The sequence below is a fragment of the Panthera pardus genome, unplaced genomic scaffold (genome assembly GCF_024362965.1).
Source record: "Panthera pardus isolate Hobbes unplaced genomic scaffold, ASM2436296v1 HiC_scaffold_12, whole genome shotgun sequence".
NCBI lineage: Eukaryota > Metazoa > Chordata > Mammalia > Carnivora > Felidae > Panthera > Panthera pardus.
Window position 1 is genome coordinate 92,714,479 of NW_026526677.1, and position 19,498 is coordinate 92,733,976.

Genomic DNA, 19,498 nt, shown 5'->3' on the forward strand with positions numbered 1-19,498 from the left:
AGTCGACTCAGGGAACTTTCAACCACCTCCTTTTCTTCCCTTCTATCAGGAAGAAAATCTCTGGTTAATGCCACCTGAAGGGCAAAGTGACCAAGTCTTCCTCTCACTCACAGGAACCTCATTCCTTTGCTCCACCTCCGTGTCATGATTGAAATGTCTGTGGAATGAATGCATAAATGAGCCAAAAGGGGCTCCCTGCCGCTTTCAGCTGAAGCCCTCTGCATCACCCAGAGATGCTCCGCCATCACACTTCCGCCAGCTTGTCTGACTTATCTCTAACTTGATGGAAGTACTTAGGTTCTCCAAGCAGACATGCTCTTCTGGTGCCTTCCATTGATATTTGAAGTTCTTGTGCTTTTAGTTATCTGCTGTCATGAATCATTAGACTTTGTATTGACAGCATCTATAAGCACAGACTTATGCATAGCAGACAAGATAAATGAATGAATACACTTTCATAAGACCCCAGGGTCCTTCCTTAGATCCCCTGGTGAATTGTCCTCTATTACCTCAAGTCCTTCTGTGCCAGAAACCTCACTCAGCTTTGTCAGCCTGGATCCAGCTCTCATCCTGCATCCTTGGGTGGTAAAGGCATTCATCACTTTTGGCTTGAGGTCTGAACCGGGTTTGGGTTGTCAGGCATCCCTCAGCTTGCCCACCTGGGTCCCAGTATAGTGGAATGAGGAGCCCAAAAAGTCCAGGGGAATCTTTAGTGTGTTTGCCTGCCCATCCGCTCAGCCACCTGCCTTATGTTTTTATGGAGAATCTACAGTGTCAGGCACCCTCGAGTATCCGTATTGGGAGTTCCTGCACGCACACGTCTTGGAGCCTCTGAATATTCATGAGAGAAGCAGAAAGTCCAATGTTAGAGAGGGGAGAAATAGTAATTCATAAATATTAATAAAGGCAGGCCACATGCTGCAAGGAAGGCTCTGAATGCTAACGAGTAGATGACGTCGGGCCGGGCGCGTGCCAGCGGGCGGGTGCCCGAGCGCGGGCGCGCCCCCGAGGGCCCGGGCACGAGCGCGGGGAGGGGGCGGAGGGGGCGGGGTGGAGGAGGGGAGCGGAGCCGGGCGCCGGCCGAGCTGCGGGGGGAGCGCTCGCTGGCTCGCCGCTGCCGCTGCCGCTGCCGCCGCCGCCGCCGCCGCCGCCGCCGCGCTGTGCTCCGGCCGCTCCCCGCGGCCCGTGGATGGGGGTGTCCCGCTGAGCCCCGCGAACCGCCTCCCTCCGCCAGGACCCGCACAGGTGCCGTCGCGGGGGGCGACCTTAGCCCATACCGACCCACTGCCGTGGGTGGGGGTTGGACGGGGGTGGTGAAGGAGGCCCCGCGACTCGGGTTTCTCCGTCGGCGGGTCGGGGGGCGCCGCAGCCCCGCGCCCCCAGCCCGTCCCATCCTGGAATCGGAACGAAGGAGCCCCGAGGCCGTCGCCCTCCTGCCCAGCCCTTCATGGGAGTGCAGCGCCCGGGCCGGGAGCTGTGGGATGATGGGCACTTCAAGCATCATCAGATCAGAGCCTTGGCCCCCCAGCCAGGCCTGGCGTGTGTGTGCAAGTGTTGTGTGTGTGTGTGTGTGTGTGTGTGTGTGTGTGTGTGTGTGTGAGAGAGAGAGAGAGAGAGAGAGAGAGAGAGAGAGAGAGACAGAGAGAGAGAGAGAGACGGAGAGAGAGAGAGAGACAGAGAGAGAGACACGGGAGGCGGCGCGGACTAGGGGGCTGGGGGAACCGGGGAACGCTGCCCGGTGGTGTGGGCCAGTGGATCTGTACCTCCTCCCGAGACCGTTATCTTGCCCGGACACCCTTAAACGCCCCAGAATCCTCTGTGCCCCTATGAGCCTGACCCCGCACCCGCCCGTGCCCCTCCCTGGGTTGCCGAGCCTTTCCCCAGGACCATGCATTCCTGCAGTGTCAGAACCGCTGGCAGCTGCCGCAGACGCTGCGGGAGCAATTGTTTTACTACGGAACAGGTCGGAGAAAGGACGAGGGTGGTGGTGGTGGGGGCGCTGCCCTCCGGTGGGCCCAGGACCCCTTGGGGTTCAGGGGTGCAAGGCTTGACAGAGCCCTGGGGCGGGCGTGTGATCCCAGCCCTCCCTTCTTTCTGCCTATCCCTTCCCTTTTCACTGCTCGACACCCCCGGATCTCCCTGCCACTCCCGTGTCCCGCTCTTGTTTGGCCAAAGGGCCGGGAAGTATGTGTGCGGCCTGCGCGGGATGAGCCCAGTTTTCCCCGTAGCGCCAGCCATTGTGCTGCTTGGAGAAGCCTTTCTTTACCCCAACAGACCCGGGGGGTGGAGAGGAGGGGGATGTGAGATGAGGGTGAGTGGAGCAGCAGGAGGAGGGGGACGGGGTGGGGGGTGGGGAAGCGGAACCGCAAAGGGGTTGCTGACTTCTGTGCAACAAAATACTCTCTTTCTGTGGCAATGGGAAGCTGGCACAATCCTGTATACTGACTGCTTTTGCTGAGTAGCAGTGGGAAACTGCCGTGGATCAGTAGAGGGCAGATTTTAGGGATGAGGTGTGGTGAGGAGATAGAAATCAACTGCTCTATGGGGCAGGTAATAGGAAGAAGGGGGAGATGGAATGGGGCCTCGGTGCAGGTGCAGAGGCCCAGTAGGGGGAGGCATGGTGAATTCTCTACTGCTCCCCCTCCACTCTGCTCAGCTCAGCAAAGCAGGGAGTGAAAATTTGTACTGCAGCCCCAAGCTGCAGCTAGTGCATCGTTATGCTGCAAAGGAGAGGCTTATGTGTTTCCTACAGGGTCTCTGTTAAGCTCAGAGCCTTTTTTTTCTCTTCCAAATTACACCATCTATTGGGAGCCAAAATAAATGCAATAGATTATAGGACATAATCAAACTATAGTCTTGCACTCTGTTCTAGGATAAGAGAAAAAGACAAGGTGACCTTTCGGTGGTTCCCTTTTTCTGCCACTCTTCATGTGTTTTTAAAAAATTGATTTTGGAAGTATAGAGGAAGAGGATAAGCAATCAATTGTATCACCCCTCGCTTTTAAGGGGGGAGGCCTCTAGGATGGGCTGTGAATGAAGACATGGGCGGGCGAGCCAGGATGCAAGGGTAGGACATTTCAGTGGGGGGTGCAAAGGCACCCCACCAAGAGAGAAGAGCAAAAGAAAGTGAGCTAAAGGAAGGAGACAAAGGGCACAGGTTCAAGAAAGGCTGCCAGCCCCAACCCAGAGACCCCTCCTTGAGCCAGGCTCTCACGGCCTCTGCCATAGTCTGGAGTCTTTGTACAAATACCCGGCTCAGTCTGGGTGTTGAGTGATATCCAATTCCCAGTGCAGGCTTTCAGTTTTGGTTTCATCTCCAGGTGGTCATTCATGCAGAGCTTCTTGGCTCTTGGGAAGTGAGTTGATGAAAAGAAAGCTGGCTATATTATGGATTGTTCAAATGGCCACGTTTCTGAACTCTAGAGCTGTGATATCCCGTTCTTTTATCATCATCTGGGTGAATCCATTTTCTAGAGGCTGCCTGGGCTGAGCGTAGGTGCTTTGAGCATAACCTTCCTGTTGACAACACCCAAAACTCAATCTTTGTCTTAGATGCTGATTGGATTGCCCTTGGATTTGTTGCTGGTTAATAATATAGTTTGTGCCATTTCGAATTAGTACCCCATTGGTATCACCCATTCATTCTGGCTCCCCCTTCTCTCCTAGAGAAGAGTACAAGTCTAAAGGAAGTGTAAATATCTCTAACATCATGTCTTTCTGAAATGGGGCCAGTGATCCAAGAAGCTTTCACCAAATAAATTGAAAATAGCAGGGGTGCCTTAGTAAAAAAAAGGTGATAAATTTTATTCAGCAGTAGTTCTCCCATTTGATCAGCATGTAAAGCATTGCACATAGACTATCATGGCAGGGGGATTTTGTTTTGTTTTGTTTTGTTTTACTTGAAACACCCTCCCCCTACATTTGCTGTGAAACTAAGTTATCCTCATTTTCCTAAAATCATTGACATTTATCAAACACCACATATGCAATACATTGTGTTTAGCACTGCCAATGATTATTTTCATTACTCTGCAAAATAGCCTTCAGCTTAAATACTGTTTTAATACCTCAAATACCTCATTTTATGGATGAGGAAACCATGACACAAAGAGGCTGATAATTTGCCCAAAGTCTCATCGCTAGGAAGTGATAGGACCAGGATGGGAACCTGGAATCCAGGCTCTTAACCATCACAGAGTCCTGCTCTGGTCAACCCAAATTCCCCATCTGTAAAACCTTCCTTGCTCCCTACTGCACTCTGTGATCTTTTCTCAACTCCCTTTGGCACTCAGGGATGCTTAATCTTTTTTGTGCTATTGGCCCCTTTTGACAATGTAGAGAAATCTATGAGATTCTCCTCCAAATATGTTTTTAAGTGCATAAAATATAGTTATATTCAAAGAGCCCTTTAGGGGTCTGTAGACCCTAGGTGAAGAACGCCTGAGTGGCAATTAGTTGTGTATTGCTTTATAGCTGTGCTGTCCACTCTGGTAGCCCCAAGCGACATGTGGCTAGTCCAAGTGGAAATGTACTGTGAATACACACTGGAGTTCAAAGAAGTAGTATGAAAAGAGAATGTAAAATGTTTCATTAATATTTTAAAATATAGATTACATATTGGAATGCAATCTTTTGGACATATTGGATTTAATAGAATACATTATTAAAATATATTATTACAATTAAGATTATCAATTACACTAATAAGTTATTAAAATTAACTTCCAGAGCTATTAGCTCTATACCAACACCTTCACTGTAACAAATGAGAAAATTGGAACCCGTGATGCTTGTCACTCAGCCACACATTGGCAGGTAGGTCTGTTGGCTCTTGAGCATATGTTATTTCCAAGATGTCATAAGGTCCCAACATGTTGCCTTTGCACACTGTAAATACTCGGAATATATTTTGATGTGATGCAACGGTAATTGGCTTCCTCCCAGTACAATCCTGGTAAGAGCTGTCTGAGTCCCCACCTGGCATGGCCTTTGCCTCACTTACTTAGAGTTTAAGTTTTATAGACAGAGATGGAGAATGGCACTTTCAGGGCAAAACCCATTATTTGTGCTGTCTGTTCAGTTCTCCTCGGTAGTGGTTCCAATTTAAGCATCTAACTGGATCAGAAATTACACAGACAGGAGAGAAAAGTTTGGTTGCCTTTCCGCATTACAGGGAAGAAAGTGGCATATGTAGAGAAGGGCATGACGGACAGTAATGCTGTGCTGCCTAAAATTGAAAATGAAAAATGTATGTGGGGGACAGATGATCATTTTTCAATGAACACACATTGATTGATTGCCTAGCCGCAGAGCAGTGTGTACAGGATGGAACGATGCAGGATGTCCAGAGGACGTCTGTGCCCTCGAGGAATTTAAATTAAAATTGGGGAAGGGCTTGGATACACACACAGTTGGATAAATCACAGTGGAAGGCAGTGTCTGAAGAGGGCCTGGAGCTCAGGAAATGAAAGTAGGCCTGAGTGTGCAGCTTTCCAGGATGTGGTGTCCAAGATGGTCATGGAGGCTGACCTTGGAGCACATGGGCAGTTGGGTCTATCTCTTTCAGGATAACCAGTCATTTAATCCGTTCCTTTAGCCCCAGACATAAGCTCTGTATCTTGGAAAAGCTCAGGTGCTTGTTTTTGAGGGTAGTCATATCTAGGTCCGTGCATCCCTATCCCAAACCCTTGGGGCCAGCCATTTTAGAAAGCAGTAATAGAGTGTGAATTCTGCATATCATTTCCTGGAGATTGGGGCAGCAATCAGTATAATTTAAAAAATTATTATTTCTGCAGCAAAACACACACAATGGGATAAATTGAAACCATAAGCAATTTTATATTCATGTAGATTAGGTTTAGTTGCCAAGTGAGTTTAGGTCAAGTCGGTTTTTGCCACCAAATAAGTTATGAAAGACTTCCGGTTTTCAGAGCACATGGTTAAGGATGTGGACTTATGGCAATAATAATAATAATAACAATTATTATTATTATTATTATTATAAACAGAGAACATATGGGACAACAATGATGTTTATTATCTGCCAGCCACTGTTCTAATCACTTACCTGTATTTTTACTCCTTTAACCCTTAAGACAATCCCTTGAGGATTATTATTTCTGTCTCGAGAAGAATAAAGAGAAGCACAGAGAATTAAGTAACTTGCTAAGGTCAAGTGTATGATAGCGAGGAAGTACAGAAGTGACGGATGCCTGGAAAGTGGAGTCTTCCTTTTTCAGAGGGATACAGACTAACGGGTTATGTGGTTATGGTTCCTCAGCAGAGGCGGCACAAAAGCCCGGTCCAAGCTCACATTACCTTGTTTGTTTCTTCTAGATCAACGAATCCTGAAAGTCACAGTTGTCCTATTGCTGTGAGAGAATGGAGGCTCCACTGGTGAGTTTGGATGAAGAGTTTGAGGACCTTCGACCCTGCTGCTCGGAGGACCCGGAGGAGAAACCACAGTGTTTCTATGGCTCATCTCCCCACCATCTAGAGGATCCCTCCCTCTCTGAGCTTGAGAATTTTTCTTCGGAAATAATCAGCTTCAAGTCCATGGAGGACCTCGTGAACGAATTTGATGAGAAGCTCAATGTCTGCTTCCGGAACTACAACGCCAAGACGGAGACCCTGGCTCCTGTGAAGAACCAATTCCAGATCCAGGAGGAGGAAGAGACCCTGCAGGATGAGGAGTAAGAAGTCTTAATTGCCCTCTGTTGCTTCAGACATGAGCCCTGTAGTCTGGGGCTCTTTGACATAGAACTCGTGTCTGTGGGTTCATGGCATATCACTTATGCTTTCATGTCAGTGGGGCAGGGCCCTGGTAATTGCTGACATTATTCTATGATGTCCCTTTACAGGGACCTGGAGAGTTTTCTAAAATTGAAATCTTAGAGGAATGAAGACTTTTTAGAAAATAGATTTTCTTAGGTACAAAATAGAATTTTAGGAGCATGATCCATTTTAGGGTCCATCTATCTTCTGTTTCTTTGTATCAGTAGTAATCCACCCAGATATTAGAAATAAGGATCAGAAAAGAAGTTAATTAACCGTGACGGAGGAATCTGTCACTGGAACAATTTGCTTCAAGAAACACCAGAATTATGAAAATCTCCAAACTGTTAACAAATCCCCCCTCAGGACTGGAAAATCATCTACAAATGTTAAGATACATCCAAATAAGAAAGTATACAAATTGAACTGACAGCCCAGGGGATTACCTTGGGCCAAAATAAAGGTGATAATTAGGTGACATGGCTTTTGAGTATACAGATTCCCTGTGTCACTTACTAGTCCCCTTTTAGGGTCTTAACAGTAGTCAAGAAAAGGGATTTGAGAAAACTGCTGTTTGAGGAGGGACTAGAAAAAGAAGAGGATAATTTGTAACATAAATTAAAGAAGGGTGTTTTGGGCACTTAGTAAAAATAGGCCTGAATTCCCTGTAGAGATAAAATATGCATCAATTGTTCTTTCTTTTTTAAAAAGGTGAGTTGGTTTTTGTTTTTTGTTTTTTTAATTAAAGCACAGGGACAGGACCTGTGGGCAGGAAGAGCTGCCCCTTGTGTTTGCATTTTATTTTATTTTATTTTATTTTATTTTATTTTAAACATTTATTTATTATTAAGAGACAGAGAGAGACAGAAAATGAACATGGGAGGGGCAGAGAGAGGGGGAGACACAGTATCTGAAGCAGGCTTCAGGTTCTGAGCTGGCAGCACAGAGCCCGACACGGGGCTCGAACTCACAAGCAGTGAGATCATGACCTGAGCCGAAGTTGGATGCTTAACCGACTGAGCCACCCAGGCGCCCCTATTGTTCTTTATTTTTAAAGTTTATTGATTTATTTTGAGAGATTGAGAGCGAGAGAGCGAGAGAGTGAGAGAGAGAATCCCAAGCAGGCTTTGCCCAATGAGGACGTGGGCTTGAACTCAAGAGCCAAGAGCTGGACCCTTAACCAACTGAGCCACCCAGGCACCCCAAGCATGAATTGTTCTTATGGAATCACACAACAAATGTCAAGTGGTTGTAATGGGACTTGGGAGCAACTGGGCTTTTGGTTTCTCTTTTTATGAACTTGAGTGGCAAGAGTTGCCCATAAATGGGGTGAAAGGTGTGTCCCAGACAACTAAACCTGACCTGTTTGGGATATAGTTGCTCGCTTGATGACTCTGTGAGTATACAGGGACTCTGTGTCTGTCTTACTATTATATCCCCATGTCTAATACAGGGCTTGGTGTGTCATAAGTATTCAAATAATAGTTTTTGAATGGAATACTGAATGTCGAATGAATTGGGTGAACAATAATAGCTAGTTTTGTAGGCACAGGTAACGGATTTCCAGGTCCACACCATTTCCTTCTTTTCTTTTTAATTAATGTTAGCCTGAAGTCATGATCACAGAGAACATTTTACCCTGGTGACCAGTACTGTAACTGTGGGCTATGTGTTTTAATTCAATTTTAAGTTTCAAACTGATTTTTCTTAAATTCTGAGCCCGTTATTAATTTGTTCACCTCCTGTAAGTCTAAAAAGAATGGCTCTGGGGCTTTATTATACAGCGTATTTTTTCACTATAGTTCATTGCACCAGGCAATGAACTAGAAATACAAAAGACTATGAATTATAATTTTCATACTCTCGCTAACTCACTGTGTGACCTTGGGCTAGTCACTTAACTTTAGTTGACTGCGTGGGTCCTCATCTTTGAAACCTCCAGAGCTCAATCTTGATGAAGCGGGGCTAAGGACTTGGAAAGAACCTAATTTCTTACCTCACCCAGGCTGTGCTCTGAAAATGACATTTTAAGATGCGTCCCATTCCTTTTGCTTCCAACAAATCATTCCTCCCCTATCTAAGCCCCCCTCTGCCTCATTAAGGATGAAGGCCCGGTGAGCAAGTTCTTACTCTCTTCTAGCACATTAGCAGAGGCCACTCAATGTTAATTACCATCACATGGGATTACTGGTCTCCTCACCCTGATTTTTCTGAGTTGCCTGCCTCATTGACTGCCTCAGCTAAAAGACCAAAGGTTGAATAGTTCCTTGGAGATAAAATACAATTTGGGGCTAGTGTAGAGGGAGGAATCTGGGAAGAGAAAAATTAACACTGTGTTTTCAAGGTGGTCAATGTATTTAAACCTTTCCAACTTAAAAATCGGAGTTAAATTATACACGTTGTTTATAGATACCTATCCATATACTTCAACTGTAAAATTATGATGAAGTAAGGGAAAAGATAATTTAATATCTAATCTGGTTGTGATTCTCCTGAGCATAGCTTGTAATAAACTTCCTTAGTTTTGCTAATTGGATGGATATTTCCTCCACAAATGAATTGAAAGTGTGTTGGGTGGGTTAGCAGGACATAATAAAAACATAAAACAAAAGCAGTGAACTTCTTGGTCAAACTAACCTCCTTCAAGAGAGCACAAATCATAAAGCAAATGTAGTCATTCCTTTTAGAGTTTGGATTTCTCTAGTCCTCCTTTGGAACTATTTTGCTAATAGGGAATTGGCTGAGACGTCAACTTCTCTCTGATTTATCAGGGCATGGAAGTGTTAGGCATTACAAGAGAGTCAAATTTGAATAGATTTTTCCTGGTTTTAAATTTGGATACTCTTCCAGAATCTGCTCTTCGCATATGTGTGATCATCCTTTCCTGTCTCATAAGAGATTGAACTTGGAGGCCAGAGCCTTTCTAGGGGACCGTTACAGAAGGGGAATGGACAATCCTCACCCCACCACCTGCCTCACTGGGATTACAATCCGCCCTCTTACAGGCACCTGTAAGATAAAGAGGGGCCAAACTTGTGAGAACAATCACCATTTCCTGTTCTGCAGATAGAATTATTGGGTGAAAGGTGCTAAAAGTAAGTCTACACAATAAATACATGGTGCGTAGTCAGCCATACTTGAAGGTGAAGTCAAGTAAATGCCACACAACCAGGATATGGTAAGTGGATGGATAGCCGTGATTTGAGGAAAGTTAATTATCCTCTCAGAGGCTCAGTTTCCCCCTATAGAAGGCAGAGGTAGTATTGATTCTATTTCAGTGCTTGAAAGAATCTAAAAAGTTGTTCTAAGTCATTATGTGCTAATAATAATTCCTAAGTCTTAGCAGCGAAAGTGTACTCACGTGAACACACATCGAAATGTGGCTGTTGGCTTGATTGGACACGAGACACTGGATAAGGGCAGTAGCCAACCTGGAGGGGATTAAGGGAAATGTTATCAAATTGGAATTCTAATAAGCCCTTTAGGCTAGCTGCCTACCATGTTGTCAAGAACAGAGGGGTGTGGAGGGGGGCAGGATTCATGTAGCCTTGATGACTACATGATTGCCAGTAGACCCAGATCTTTGTGTATGTGCGTCTTGTCACAACCCATTCTGTTGGGTGTGTTCATCTGGTGCCAGCTTCCCTTTACAAATCCCCAGCCCTGTGTGGTGAAAGATAGCTTAGTCAGTTCCATAGGCACCTGAGCCCAGGCTATAAAACAGCCATAGGAAAAGCCTTTTCTGTCACTATAGGGGCTGAGAGAGCAAATTGAATCGCGGGTGCCATGGCAGCAAAAGCCAGGAATTGAGGCGACCTGTTTAATCTTGGCTCTTTGATAACAGATATAGGAGATAACATTCAGAGTCTCCTTCCCCCAAGATAAGAGCGAGTGGCAGGACACTTCTCGGGGAAAGTAGGATTTCACAGTCCACCTCAGGGTGACTATAAAAGGGAATATGTTCATGCCCAAGGCCCCTGCTCAGGATAGAACAGATAGCCTCTCTGCGGGGGGTGGGGGTGGTGTCGAGGAAGAAAAGCCCTTCCCATTCTCTTCCTCACAGAAAGCTTTGTGTTTTTCCCTCCCACCACCCGGTCTGCTCTGGCTGCCAGCCTGCCGCCAGTGTTCTGCCTTCGCCTTCCATTTAACCTTCACTGGGGCTGGAGAGATACAGGAAGCAGTCATGCACCCCGCTGCCCCTGCCATTCCTCCTTTTGTAGCCTGATGAAAGCGCTATGTCCAAGAATAATGTAGTTAGAGATCTTTCACGCAGAGCTGGTTTCTGAATTGCTGTTCTAGCTTGTGATTGGGAACTTGGTATATTACTCTGATGCCCGTGCCCGAGCCAGTCACAAAATGATAAAGACTTGGGATAGTTTTGTGGTTAGGAATATAGGGCTCTGTAGCCGTATGGCCTGGTTACAAATCCCACCTCTGTCATTATTGGCTGTGTGACCTTAGACAGGTTAACTGACTTGTCTGTTTTAGTTTTTTGTTTTTTTTTTTTCGCCTTAGGATCTGCCTTACAGAGTTGTGAGGATTGAATGAATTAATTCACACAAAGGTTTAGAAGAGAGTACCTGACTTATAGTAAGTGGCCATTAAGTAGTGACTGCTAGGGTTAGTATTGGATAAAGAGTACTTCAGAAAAGAAGAAAATCTGGACAAAACAGGAAAGAATGAGGATGGCTCGAAATCCCGAGGAGAAAATGGTGTAGGGAATTGTCATAAAAATCTAGAGTTAGAAGGTGAAATCCAGAGTATGTCAGTCAAGGCCCACATGAGAAAAACCGCCACTCCCTAAATAATTTGAGAGAGCCCCCCAGTTGTCATTTGAAGGACAGAAACAGTTTCAAGGTCATTGGAAAGCGTGCAGTTCATTAAAAGTCCCAGCTTCCAGCCAGCCTAGGAGAGACACAAAAGGCTCCCGCCTATTTTGGGCTTTGCTGAATTTTATTTTTCCAGGCACTTGCTGCAGGGACAAATCCGAAGGTCAGTGCTTGCATGCTTGTTGTTGATTTTTGCGGCAGAGAATGTAATGCAAGGAGGAGTCTGGCCTTCCCCCACTGGGTGTGGTGCTTGGAGTTTTGTCTTGGACGTAGCAAATCATCTTTGCCTCTTGGCTGTATGGTGCTACCGAGACTTGCATTTAGCATTAGGCTGGATTAATGAAGCTCTAATAGTGCCTGATGGAGATTGGATTATCACCCGTGTTTAAGAAGCAGACTAAAATCCTGCTGAATGGATGTCTAATGAACACTTGATGAGTCCTCTCAAAGTGCTTGCTTGTAATTGCAGGAAAATAATGAGTCAGCGGATAACCCAAGCACTGCTATTAAATTGTGCTTTCTTGAGCTCCTTTAATGTGTTGCATCGCCGACTGTATGCTTTGTGCACTGGGAAAGTCTCCTTGCTCTATGCCCATGCATCATATATTATTCCCGATTTGACATATGCTAAGAGAACTCGCCTCTCCTAATGTCAGCTGTCTGTGTTCTTGTCCCCCTTGCACTTACCTTTTCAGCGTCTCACACCGTATTCTGTCATGTTTTGAATTTGATCCACATATATACATATTTGCTTACTTTTAAATGGCTGCTTCTTCATGTGAGTCTGTCTAAATACAATTTACCTTCTTATACCTTGTTTGACATGCATAGGCACCTGAAGGATATTGCATAGAGCCCTCATTTATCCTTAGCTAATATTAACTCAAGTGCCACTGGCTTCCACGGATGACATTATTTTAGGAGCTTGGTTTACTGATTTACATTAATCTCTGGATGTTGACTCCTTTGTTTATTTTCCTGTGTGTGAGAGTTTGTGACTTTAGGATTTTCCCCCAACCCCTCCTTTTCTCCCCCCCAAAGAAATATTGCTGAAATAAGAGAATTAAATGACACAAATTATAGAAAAGTTTTTCTTATAATGTACATATCAGAACTTTTTAAAGCCATGTAATAAAGGGACCCCCCATCTTCCCTCACTACAACCCAATTGTTAGAGGTGTATTGATCGGTTCCTTTCATACATTTGCCTTGCAGTGTCCATGATGGAGACAGGGAACACTTACACTCTACTTTGCTGGAGCTGGGGGAGTATGCCACCACGGGCTCGCTAGAACATTTTGGGTAATTAGTAAGCGTTAACAGCATTGGCATTATCCCTTTAGTTACATTAGATGTCAGGGAGTTAATTCTTGACCATTTAGATTGCAGGCCTCTGAAATTGAAATGCATCTAAACTCTATGGTGGCCGTGATCTCAAAGAGATTCAGCCAGAAAATCTGCCCAGATATCCATCTGTCGATTACCTACCTACCAACTTACATCACTATCTTCCTCTTTCTCCCTCTTTCTCTCTCACTCTTCTTTGCCCACAGAAAAGGAAAGGAAACATGGGCATTTCTTAGGTTCATGAGTCATGAACCATTTGGTTGAGGGGCAGATTTATTTTCAGGGGCAATCTATTTATTGCCTGAGGTGGTTTGATTGTAGACTCTAGCATTTGTGTCTCAATGGTGAGAAATTCCTCTTCTCTTAAGCAAACACCTTTTAAGCTTCAGTCCCTGACCAGGGCCCATTCTCTTGGCTCTTTCTCTCCTGGTAGTGCCTCTAATTCAGTTTTTAAGCTGCTTTGCTCTTGCATGCTGGAAGGCAGATGATCTCAGCCTGGCACACACAGAAGCCTCTCTCCTCCCCTGGCCCAGCTCTTCCTTCCTCCAGGCGGGGCCAGGCCACAGATGTGTGCTAATGAGAGCTTCTCTTTGTTTACAGGGTTTGGGATGCTCTGACAGACAATTACATCCCTTCACTCTCAGAAGACTGGAGGGACCCAAACGTGGAGGCTCTGAATGGCAACAGCTCTGACACCGAGGTACCTCTCTGGGGCCCCTTACTTGATAAGGCTTGAGAAGATGTGGATTCCAGTTAGAAAAACATTCATTAATTCAACAGTCTTACCCATTAGGTAATGAAGCTCACCCATAGCTCCAAAACATTGCTGGTAAGACAGGAGTTACGGAGGAGGTGAAGAATTAGATGAGGGGACATCCAGTGTCTGTGAGGTGATTCGAATGGCCGTCTGTAAAAAGTATAAATGCAAATTACTCTGTTGTTGATCTGTGTACTGCAACATGCAAAACAAGGTGGTCTGAAGAGGAGGAGAGTGACTATCACAGGCTTCTCATGTTCAAATAATAATGGTTTAAAAAGAATCAGGTTTTCCTATCCAAAAGGAAGAGTTCAGCCTCACCAAACACAAGATGGCAGGTGCTGATAGATTTGTGGCAAACTCAAAGCCTGGCTAATGGCCAGAGTTGGGGCCTAGACATTAGTGAGGTGGCCACTCAGTGGGGAGTGGCCAATGAGACGTTTATAGACTCGACCGAGAAGCCGTTCTTGTGGCTGAACCAGAGTCACATTCTGTGCTTACTGATGCCAAAGAAGAAGGTGGCCTAAGGGCTTCTGAATGAAGAGAATACTTATTTTTCTGTTGATCTGCATAGGCTATGGGGAGTGACCTTTCAGAAGATCCAAATGACCCCTCCTAGCTGAATCTACATATAGGAAGGTAAAATTATTTAATGGCTTTGTCCACACTAAAAGCCAATTTCTGCCTTGCTTGGTTTTCTGGTTTCAGCTATAAGGAAATTTGACGATTTCTTATCACGAAGGGCTGTCACAGCCCTGTGGGCTCAGCAAATGAGGGAAAGGAAGGTGGATCTAATCTTCATAGGTGCTCCAGAATTGAGTCCAAGTGAAAAAGCAAGAGAGAAATTTCTGCAGATCATTGCCCAAAATAGCACAGCAAAAAGATCAGCAGTTGCCTGATTGGTTGAAAAGGTGGCTGTATATCCTTCTTAACTCTTCTAATAATTAGCAATCCCGAAATCTCAAAACTTCAAGGTTTCATTGAGTGGGACAGGTAAAATGGTGACTTCAAGACTCGGAGATTTGATGCAAGCCTACTCATCGTGGCTATAGGAGGCTGTGTCTCAGTTCCTGTTTTGATTCCTGACTGCTCATTTTCTCTTGCAATGCTTATATGTATCCTTATCCCAAATGCAAAGGACAAGGAGGCAACCATGGACTAAATCTAGTTACTGAAATGAAATCAGGCCCATCACGGTGCAAAAGGCAGATTTCGCTTTATCTCTTTGGCTCCCTTTCCAACTAATTTTGTGGATTAAGCCAAAGGATGTATAAGACCGCCTGCCCTTCAGAAGGACTCTAATTTATCCTCATTTGCAGATTTCCCTCAAGAGGGTTAATATTTCAGGGCAAATTGAATGGCCCCGAGAAGGATGATCTTGAGTTCCACTCCTTGTAGAATTTCTTCCATCTAACCCATGGGAAAATGACAGGGTAGCAGAAGTGGATGGATTAAGGCTGTTTTATTTCATCTCCTTTATTATCTGGATTCATTACAGTAGAAGCTCTTTTAACTGACCTCAGTTTAAATGATTTGCTAGATTAACCAGTGCTCTGTACTTTTATAAAAGAGCGACTGACCCAATGCCCTTGGCTTGCCGAATGCACACAGCTGGTAGGCTTCTTCTAGCAAGCCCTCGTAGCTCCTCTTCTACTTAAGTGGTTCATTGCCAAGAATCAGGCGTGTTTGTTCTTGAACGTCTTTATCCTTGTCCTTCTGACTATAAGTGATATAATCAGAATTATGGAAACTGTTGGATTGTGACAGCAAAGAGAATCACATTTTGCATTTGGAAGATCAAATAACACATGTACATGGCTTTAAGAGTCAGATAATACTTTAGAAATATTATAAGACCTTAAAAACCACCCCAGCAGCTCCTGCCTTATCTTTTCCCTATTCCATAGAGCCAACCACTTTTTTTTTTCACATTTATTTACTTATTTTGAGAGGGAGAGTGAGGGAAGGGCAGAAAGAGAGGAAGAGGGAGAATCCCAAGCAGGCCATGTGCTGTTGGCATGGGGCCCAACAAAGGGCTAAAACCCACAAAGAGTGAGCTTATGACCTGAGCCGAAACCAAGAGTCCGTCAGCCAACTGACTGAGCCACCCAGGCGCCCCGAGGCAACCACTTTGATTTCTTTTGGCATATATCTCAAATTTCCTAAGTAATACATTTATATTGCTGTTTGATGATTAAAATAAACAGTTTTTGGCTGTTATCTATTAACTTTGCATGATGGAAGATAAGTTTAATTCTTATACACCACTTCAAATACTCACACTTAGCTTTCTCATAGGATTGTCACCAATTTATATAGTGAAATCAATACTCAAAATATATACCGTTGTAACTATGTAAATACTATTTCTTACTGAATCATGTAGTGTTGTATAAAAATATTTCCTTTCTTATACCACTTTTTGTTTAACCCGGAGTAAAGACTTGACTTTGTTTTTTGTTTTGCTTAGTTTTCTGTATATCTATTTATCAGTAGTTCAATCCCAAATGGAGTGAAATTTAAATCTCACAATATGGTTAAATAAATCAGATATTCTATCAATTCAGAATTTTTTTTTTGTTTTTTGTTTTTTGTTTGGTCTTGAAGCATCCAAATTTGTACTGTCATCTTTCTGCTATGAACTAGTCTGGTTGTATTCTAGATCTGATGCCCAGCTGTTGTCCCTGGGACTTGCCTTCACCTTCATCCTGGGGATCCTTCCTGACTCTCTCCCTGCCTTCTGACTGCCATAGTTTTTTATCTTTCTGGGTTTATTTCCTTGGTTTGTGGGGAAAAAAATCGGTATATTCTGAGAAAGGGTACAGAAGAATATCTTTTTTAGAATCTACGCGAATGTCTTTATTCTCCTGTCATGTACTTGGTTGAGAGTTTGACTTGATAGTTAATTTAGGTTGCAAAAAGTTTTTTTTACTCAGAATTCTGAAGACATTGTTCTCTTATCTTCCAGCTTTCACTTGCTGTTGAGAAGCCCTCAAATTCATTCTGATTCTCCTTCTTTTATATGTGACTAGCTTTCAGGATGTTCTTTTTTCTTTCTCATTTGAAATTTTCCAGTGATGTGCCTTGTAGTGTGTGCCCCCCCCCCCATTCATTCTACATTATACTTAGTGGGCCCTTTCAACCTGGACTAAATTGTGGCATGTTTTCTTGTGTTATTTCTCTGAAGATTAATTATTTCTGTTTTCTGCCTCTATTGAGATGATTACATGTGTAGTTTTATCCTTTATTATGTTAATATGATAAATTACATTAATTGATTCTCAAATATTAAGTCAACTTTGCGTTCTTGAGATAAATCCAACTTGGTCATGGTGTATTATTCTTTTATTTCATTTCATTTTATGGTTTTCTTTTTTTCTCATAGCTTTACTGAAGGATGATTGGCATATGATAAATGGCACATATTAAAGTGTTCAATTTGATAAGTTTTGACATATGTATACATCTGTGAAACCATCATCACAATCAAGATACTGAACATTTCCGTTACTACTCTCTTTCACCCTCCAATCTCCAGGCAACCCATTTCTGTCATTATAGATTAATTTGCATTTTCTAGAATTTCCTATAAATGGAGTCATGCAGCATGCACTCTTTTTTTGGGGGGGGGCAGGTCTGGCTTTTTTTTTAATGTTTATTTTTGAGAGAGAGAGAGACAGAGCACGAACGGGGGAGGGGCAGAGAGAGGGAGAGGGAGACACAGTATCTGAAACAGGCTCCAGGCTCCAAGCTGTCAGCACAGAGCCTGACGTGGGGCTCAAACTCAGGAACGGCGAGATCATGACCTAGGCCGAAGTCGGACACCCAACCGACTGAGCCACCCGGACGCCCCCTGGTTTGGCTTTTTAAGACTCAGTATAATTGTTTGGATAGTCATCCATTTTGTTGTTTGTATCAATGGTTCATTCTTTTTTATTGCAGAGGGGATTCCATTATATAGATATACCATAATTTGCTTATTCATTCACCTGTTGATGGACATTTAGGTTGTTTCCAGTTTTTGAATATTGCAAATAAAGCTGTTATGAACATTCTTGCCTAAGTCTTTTTGTGGACATATGTCTCTGTTTCTCTTGGGTAAAATAACCTATGAGTGGAACGTCGGGGTCATATGGTAAGTGTATGTTTTGCTTTTTAAGAAACTGTCAAACTGTTTTCCAGTTTGAGAGCTCCAGTTATTCAACATCCTCACCAACACTTGTTATAGATGGCCTTTTATTTTGTTGTTTATTTTTATAATATTTATTTATTTTTGAGAGAAAGAGCTACAGGGTGTTGAGCACGTTTGCAAGTAGGGGAGGGTCAGAAAGAGACGGAGACTTTTACATTTTAGACATTTGAGTAGGTATATGGAGTGTCTTATTTGGGTTAAATTTGAATTCCCTTAGTAACATATGATATGGAGCATCTTTTCATGTACTTATTTACCATCTGTGTATCTTCTTCAGTGAAGAGCGCATTTAAATCTTTTGCCCACTTTCTTAATGTGGTGTTTGTATTCTCTTTAAATAGTTATTATTCTTTTTTTAAAAATTTTTAAATGTTTTTATTTATTTTTGAGAGAGGGAGACAGAGCATGACTGGGGGGAGGAGCAGAGAGAGAGGGAGACACAGAATCCGAAATAGGCTCCAGGCTCTGAGCTGTCAGCACAGAGCCTGACGCGGGGCTTGAACTCACGAACCGCGAGATCATGACCTGAGCTGAAGTCAGACACTTACCGACTGAGCTACCCAGGCGCCCCTAAATTGTTATTATTCTTTACATTAGAAGATAAAATGAGGCATACTAAATTTTTAAGAGTTTACTTGAGTAAGAATCAAATAGGACAGTGCCAAAGCTAAAGTGGTTAGGAGTGTTCCACCAACAGGAGCTACAGGAAAGACTTTTATATAGAAAAGGTAGAAGCAAAGAAGGAAATTGATTAACTATAGCTTAAGTGGTTGTATTATTTGGGAAAGGCCAGTTGGCTGTTTGTGATTGGTTGTTCTTTGGTTTGAATTCTTAACCTTGAGGCATTAGAGACTTAGATTTTGGTTTGCTTAGTAGGCTTCTAAGTCATTGAAACCACATCACTCTAATGGCCTCCTTGTTTAATTAATTTAACACATATATTCTAGACATAAGTCTTAAGTCCTATGTTTTGCAAATATCTTCTTTTTGTCTATGCTTCTTAACTTTTTTAACCTTATCTTTTGAAGGCCAAATGTTTTTTAAATGTGATCAATCCCAATTTATTGATTTTTTTTTCTTTTATAGTTTGTGCTCTTTGTGTAGTATTTATTTATTTGTTTATAATTTTTTTAAATCTTTACTTATTATTTTGAGAGAGAGAGACAGAGCACAAGTGGGGGAGGGGCAGAGAGAGAGCGAGACCCAGAATCCAAAGCAGGCTCCAGGCTGTCAGCTGAGCTGTCAGCACAGAGCCTAATGTGGGGCTCAAACTCATGGACTGTGAGGTCATGACCTGAGCTGAAGTTGGATGCTTAACTGACTGAGCCACCCAGGCACCCCCTCTTGCGTAGTATTTAAGAAGTCACTGAGATTTGTTCTTAAGTCTTCTGGAAGTCTTATAGTTTTAGCTCTTCTGTGGTTTATGATTCATTTCAAGTTAGCTTCTATATATGGTGTGAGGTAAGGGTCAAAGTTGGTGTGTGTGTGTGTGTGTGTGTGTGTGTGTGTGTGTGTGTGTACGTGTATGGCTATCGAATTGTTCTGATACTACTTATTGGAAATATTGTTCTTTCCCTATTAAATTGTCTTGGCACCTAT

General features: G+C 43.6%; 1 protein-coding gene across 2 annotated transcripts in view; it reads left to right on the forward strand.

The window, feature by feature from the left end:
• The first annotated feature begins 1,055 nt into the window (after positions 1-1,055).
• FEZ1 (fasciculation and elongation protein zeta 1) overlaps positions 1,056-19,498 on the forward strand; it is a 43,924-nt gene continuing 25,481 nt past the window's right edge. Inside the window, exons 1-3 of one of the 2 annotated variants that reach the window (XM_019433483.2) lie at positions 1,056-1,245; positions 6,337-6,692; positions 13,551-13,650. In XM_019433483.2, the coding sequence (XP_019289028.1) occupies positions 6,382-6,692; positions 13,551-13,650 (411 nt within the window). In that variant the 5' untranslated portion in view covers positions 1,056-1,245; positions 6,337-6,381. Of the gene's footprint in view, positions 1,246-1,829; positions 1,964-6,336; positions 6,693-13,550; positions 13,651-19,498 lie in introns of those variants that run through there. The other variant, XM_019433484.2, reaches the window with a different exon arrangement.